Source organism: Cyprinodon variegatus, unplaced genomic scaffold (genome assembly GCF_000732505.1).
Source record: "Cyprinodon variegatus isolate N-32 unplaced genomic scaffold, C_variegatus-1.0 Scaffold1107, whole genome shotgun sequence".
Lineage (NCBI taxonomy): Eukaryota > Metazoa > Chordata > Actinopteri > Cyprinodontiformes > Cyprinodontidae > Cyprinodon > Cyprinodon variegatus.
Genome location: NW_015151560.1, coordinates 40,790 through 47,489, shown reverse-complemented (window position 1 = coordinate 47,489; position 6,700 = coordinate 40,790). Strand labels below are relative to the sequence as shown.

Below are 6,700 nucleotides of genomic sequence, written 5' to 3'. Positions count from 1 at the left end.
CTGTGGTTTCTGCTTCAATATTATCGTAAACAGGATCCTCATCTGGGTCATCAGGGCTCCCTGTTAATGATTAAAAAAATAACAAAGAAAAGAATATCTAAAGGTGAAAAATGTTAAAACATCTTTTCTCATAGCTGCTGATTCTGGTTTTCACAAGCAAACAAATATTGTTATTACAGGACTATTTTATTATCTTGGCATTAGCTCAAATCATACTGTGTAGCATTCAAATGGAACTATATGCAAGATGTAGAAGGGCTCCCATAAAAAGTGTTGGCAAAAGGAAGGAAGAGTGATAACAATTCTATGAGATGATTGGGCCCCTGACTCCAATGTCGAGTTTTGTTTTACAGCTGGCAGAGTTAGCTGAATAATCAAACTCTTACCAAATCTGGTCAGGGGGAACACGCAACAATTTTCACATCGACACTAGGTAGGTAGGTAGGTAGGTAGTATTAATACATACACAATATATACGATACATGTTAATAATCAATTTATCACTATTGCCACATCATCGGATAGTGTGTGTTGTGGTGGATTTGTATAACGATTTATATACATAATAGACTTTATACTGACTATGCAATGTGATGAGCCTATTTTTTTACATAAATTACAGTAATCTACTGATGCCATGAAACAGCAAGTGTGTGTAAAAGTGATGAATTTATCTTTATTCTAAAAGTTTTAAGCTCCCTCAAAATAAGAAAATCATCATTGTTCAATGCTGTAGTGCATGTATTGTTTACTGGTCGAACTAAATGGTGTCTATGAATAAACAGAGATCAGTGGTCTAACTAGAGAGGACCAATATGGTGGCTGGTGACTTCACAGCAACTCTTATTCAGTGAATAAAGAGATCAGTGGGGTATTCCAGCTAACACGGACACATCCATATTTCTTGGCTTCAACCTTCTGCCCCCGATTGACATGTTTCATGTCATACGTATTTCATTGGCTAAAAACATTCTGTATTAAGACCAAAGGCGTGTTTGCTCCTGGCAAGATGTATTTCAATGAGTTTAATTCACATATCTCACGACAATTCAACTTTCTTGCAAGGTATTTGATAGGATCTCGGCAGAAGTATTCAGATCTAAAAATATACATCTCTTCATGTTTTTAATGTGTTAGAGAAACTTTTATTTTCATGTTGAAGCTCATTAAGTAAGAACTTTGAAATTATTAAAGAAATACTTAATAAAGAAATAATATTTCAAAGCATTAAAATCTGTCAACTGAAATCAGCCAGTTTTTGCATCTCTTACTGCTTCAAGAAATATAGTTTACCTTTGTTTGTGACCCGTTGGATTGACTCATACTCAGAAGTATCACCTGCAAAACAAAAATAGGTCAAAGTCAGAGTAAAGGAAACATGTTTTATATTTTATACTCAATATTTAGATTTCAATTTAGCTAAATTCAGGTGTAAATCCGGTATAACTTCTTTTCCTTCATTCACGGAACAAATTCAAATATGGGTGTTTTAAATATTTATTAAATCAAAGATTTTAGGAAGTTATTTCAAAGTCTAAATAAAAAACAAAGCTACCAACCGTGCAGCAGAGAGCTGTAAACTTGGCTGTCTGTCTGGTTGACTCCATGATTGGTGGTAGGGCTCTGACTGCTGCTTTCTGACCTAAATTATGTTAAAAGTTAAACCTAAATTCAAAGTATAGATGACAATGAATGTTAAGATCAGAGGAAAGTGAACACTAATATACTGACCTGATGCAGCAGAAATCTGTGGACAAAAACAGGGAATTTATTGTATTGTGATACAAATTCTTTCCTTTCTCAGTTTTGTCAAAGCAGTGAAATAGATTTAAATTATTTAGTTGTTTAAGTATTTAATTCACTACATAGTCCACCACAGTATGAAAAGAAGAAGCGTCTCACCTTTGAACAGTGTGTAGCACCACAACAGCAGCAGGATAATGAGAATTATTCCTATAAATGGTCCAACAATCATCAGCACAAAAAATGAAGAGTCAACAGGACTGGACAGAGACACTGTAACAAAGAAAAATTAAAGATAGGAAAGCACATTTTACACTGACAATAAATTAAAAAACAATATACACTGTAACAGTGCCTATTTAAAACAACCACGCTGACAGCCATTCATTCCTGACACAATATTCTTCCTGCCATATATTTAGTTTATCAGTATTTACAGGAATACATTATTATTAAAGTTTTTTTTTTGCTTGTTTTATAGTGCCCATCTCTTAATAAATACAGTTACAAGAAAATCAGGGGATTTAAACTTTCCTTGAAAACAAAGCTTTAGTGAATCAACTGCATCAAATGTTTTCATCCTCTCACCTCTAACAGCCATCCAGCTCTGTGGTGACTCCTTTCCTGAATGTTCACACTTGTAGAAACCTTCATCTGACTTTGACACTGCAGAGATGTTCAGCNAGGGAGTACCAATATGGTTGCTGGTGACTTCACAGCAACTTGTATTCAATGAATAAAGAGATCAGTGGGGTATTCCAGCTAACACGGACACATCCATATTTGTTTTGCTTCAACCTTCTACCTCCGATTCACATGTTTTATGTCATACATGTCACCGTATTTCATTGGTTAAAAACATTCTGTATTAAGACCAAAGGCGTGTTTGCTCCTGGCAAGATGTATTTTAATGAGTTTAATTCACATATCTCACGACAATTCAACTTTGTTGCAAGGTATTTGATAAGATCTCGGCAGAAGTATTCAGGTCTAAAAATATACATTCATGCTTTTAATGTGTTAGAGAAACTTTTATTTTCATGTTGAAGCTCATTAAGTAAGAACTTTGAAATTATTAAAGAAATACCTAATAAAGATATAATATTTCAAACCATTCAAATCTGTCAACTGAAATCAGCCAGTTTTTGCATCTCTGACTGCTTCAAGAAATATAGTTTACCTTTGTGTGTGGCCCGTTGGATTGACTCATACTCAGAAGTATTACCTGCAAAACAAAAATAGGTCAAAGTCAGAGTAAAGGAAACATGTTTTATATGTTATACTCAATATTTAGATTTCAAAAGTCTAAATCAAAAACAAAGCTACTAACCGTGCAGCAGAGAGCTGTAAACTTGACCGTCTGTCTGGTTGATTCCATGATTGATGGTGGGGCTCTGACTGCTGCTTTCTGACCTAAATTATGTTAAAAGTTAAACTTAAATTCAAAGTATAGATGACGATGAATGTTAAGATCAAAGGAAAGTGAACACTGATGTACTGACCTGATGCAGAAATCTGTGGACAAAAAGAGGGAATTTATTGTATTGTGATACAAATTATTTCCTTTCTCAGTTTTGTCAAAGCAGTGAAATAGATTTAAATTATTTAGTTGTTTAAGTATTTAAGTCACTACATAGTCCACCACAGTATGAGAGGAAGAAGCGTCTCACCTTTGAACCGTGTGTAGCCCCACAGCAGCAGCAGGATAATGAGAATTATTCCTATAAATGGTCCAACAATCATCAGCACAACAAATGAAGAGTCAACAGGACTGGACAGAGACACTGTAACAAAGAAAAATTAAAGATAAGAAAGCTCATTTGACACTGACAATAAATAAGTATACACTGTAACAGTGGCTATTTAAAACAACCAACCTGACAGCCGTTCATTCCTGAACACAATATTCTTCCTGCCATATATTTAGTGTATCAGTAGTTACAGGAATACATTATTATTAAAGTTTTTTTTTTGCTTGTTTTATAGTGCCCATCTCTTAATATATACAATTACAAGAAAATCAGGGGATTTAAACTTTCCTTGAAAACAAAGCTTTAGTGAATCAACTGCATTAAATGTTTTCATTCTCTCACCTCTAACAGCCATCCAGCTCTGTGGTGACTCCTTTCCTGAATGTTCACACTTGTAGAAACCTTCATCTGACTTTGACACTGCAGAGATCTTCAGCTCCTCTCTGCTGTCATTGTGGATCAGTTTGTTATTGTGATAGAAAAACACATTGGAGAGAAGTTTTTGTTCTTTATCTCTGCAGCTCAGAGTAACAGGATCTCCCTCAGTCACAGGAAGAGCGGGGCTCACCAGGATAATACTATGATGTTTATCTGTGAAACAGTCAAGATAATCAAGTTTTGGTCAGCAATCAGCTGGTGTATTATTTTCTGCATATTTGAAAATGAGCTTTTTATCACTAGTAGTTAAACCAAGTTAATGGACAGACCACCTTTTACTAACAATACAAGAATCTCAGTTTCAGAAAATCCTTCATCATTCTGAATTTAAGCTAATTACGAAAAAGGGTCCCTATAATTAAACATTGGAATGAATCATTTATGATCTTGAGATTTGGGATTATTCTCTTCTTGTTTCAGGTAATGATTTCATATTTGAAGGTAAAATGTGGGGGTTATAATCCACTTATTTTTCATGTTAAGATTAGAAAGGAGGGTTTCATCTTATCATGTTTTTATTTAATTTTATTAAAATTCTCCTGGAAAACTATAGGTTTTGTGTGACATCTGGATCGAAAACTGTTTTCTGCTCTATCTAAGTTACTAATCTTAAACAAAATCACAGCATCAGTAAACCAACAATCAAATAATTAGTAACTGGAGTATACAGTGTCTAAAACATGTCAATAAGAGAAAGAAAAAGTCAATCTGAGAAGGAAATAGGCCAAAACTGTACAAAATATATGATAATTTGGATGATTTGGGATGAAAATATTTCTTTGTGTGTAAATGCTCCCAAACAAGAACTCCTCAGGTGGCAGGTTTTGCTTCACCTGAATCAGATCTTAAAAACATCTTCTATAAAGTAAAATAAAAACAATGGCTATCAGGTATTAATCAGTAGATCCTTAACATTTGTGATGAAAAAAAGAAATATGTGTCAGTGAAATAATTTATTTTGTGGAAAATGTTTTTTTTTTTTTTCTAATAGTTAAGATAATGTTTTTTAAGTTGTTTGATTCAGGTTTTGAGATTTGTGTATTATGATTCTATTTTATTTAGTTATCACAAGATTTGTGTATATCTGAAAGGCTACAAGACTTGAATACACAGAGAAACAGAAGAAGTCTGGAACAAAGCTACGTGTAGCAGCCTCGTGTTTCCTGTAGCGTTCAAAGTATTTTGTATTTATGTTTGTAATATTTTGTAAATTTATTAATTATGGTGTTTTACTTGATATTTTAATTTAGAGTGGACGACGAACAATTATTCTGTCAAAGACCTCTGGAGTGGCAGGCAGTAACGAGATAATTTTTGTTAAAGCACGTTTCATCTGACTGTCTGTAAATGCATCTATATCTAAAGCTTTGTCTTTGATCTCTATAGTTTTCATGGGGAAAAAAAACAGCCTGTCTAAAGGAAGCCATGTCAGTCTTGTCCCTTTGGAGTTACAAAACATATTAGATGAAATACAAACTTTAAGGAAACTTCATTCTAGAAAGAGAAGGATTCTCTATTCATCTATTATAAACTCAGTTTCAGGTTCTCTGTTCCACAGGAAGAGGATGCATCTGTTATTTTTGCTTCAAGACTACCTTGAAGCAAACATTTACTTAAACACATGAAGCCAAATGTTGGAAAAACAGAAAAGTGAAAGAAGGAAGCTGAGCTGAATGATTTTGAAGGAAGAAAATATTTTTACCTCCTTTTTTATTTACTTCTAAGTTTTCTTGGAGAGCAAATACAACATATCAGTCTCTTGATTTTAATGTTATGTTCACAGTAACTGCAGGTTTTACAGTATGTGGAAACACAGTGAAAGGTGAAAGGAAATATAAAACATAACCTACCCTGTACAGTGATGTTGACTGCGTTGCTAAAATCTGCTGATCCAGACTCACACCAGTACACTCCACTGTGAGACCAGTCTGGGGTTATAGTATATGAGAATCCACTCATTATGCCCCAGCTGGAGCAGTGGATGTGTGGTAGTCCACCTGTTTCTCTAAAACTCCTCAGTCTCCACTCAGTGTTGTTCCCCTGACAGCTCAGGGTGACAGACTGATAGATAAAATGTTGAACTCGGTCCGGAGTCACTGAGAGAGAAGCAGCTGGATGAGCGTCTGAAAAACAATATAAAAATTAAAAAGTTAGTAAAATATTTGCATTGTTTTTTTTGTTTTGTTTTTTGCAGGGTTAAGTGAGGGGTTAGGGTTATTGTAGGGTTAGGGTAAGTGTGATCTTAGGGTTATATGTGGAAAAATGTGATCTGATTAAAATGTATTGCAAATACATGTGATTTACAGAAAAATAAACGGGGGCTTAATCACCTTCTATGCCTATAGGGGAGACCCTAAACATTAGACATTGTTCCTTTTGAGCATAAAGAGATTTTCTTGTCAATTACGATTAATAGATATAAACTCTGCTGTGCAGCCTCACCATCATCTTACAAACTTTGGCAGCTTCAGCTCCTGCCTCAGTGAAAACCAAAGTTTATATTTGTTCTAAGCGCTACTCAGTTTTTTCGCTTTTGGTTTCAAACATTTTGTTCTGCTTTTCACACTTGATCTGGACTTTCTCTCTTTCTTTTCACATCTCTGGTTGCTCCATTACTCTCTTGTTTACTCATTGTACACATGCACAATACTGATCTTATTATAGTAAATATTAAATATACTTAAGTTTAAAACAAATAGAGAAAAACAAAAAAAAAAAAAACAAATAAAGAGAAAATGCATATATAAAATACAATAAGCTAAGAAGGC

At 34.1% G+C, this 6,700-nt stretch overlaps 1 protein-coding gene across 1 annotated transcript in view; it reads right to left on the bottom strand.

The window, feature by feature from the left end:
- LOC107101518 (high affinity immunoglobulin gamma Fc receptor I-like) overlaps positions 1-5,960 on the bottom strand; it is a 15,686-nt gene extending 9,726 nt beyond the window's left edge. The window contains exons 1-2 of the mRNA XM_015400464.1: positions 5,783-5,960; positions 3,837-4,085 (exon numbers count right to left, since the gene is read on the bottom strand). Coding sequence (XP_015255950.1) covers positions 3,837-4,085; positions 5,783-5,891 — 358 coding nt within the window. The 5' untranslated portion in view covers positions 5,892-5,960. The remainder of the gene's footprint in view (positions 1-3,836; positions 4,086-5,782) is intronic.
- Between the last annotated feature and the right edge of the window lie 740 nt (positions 5,961-6,700).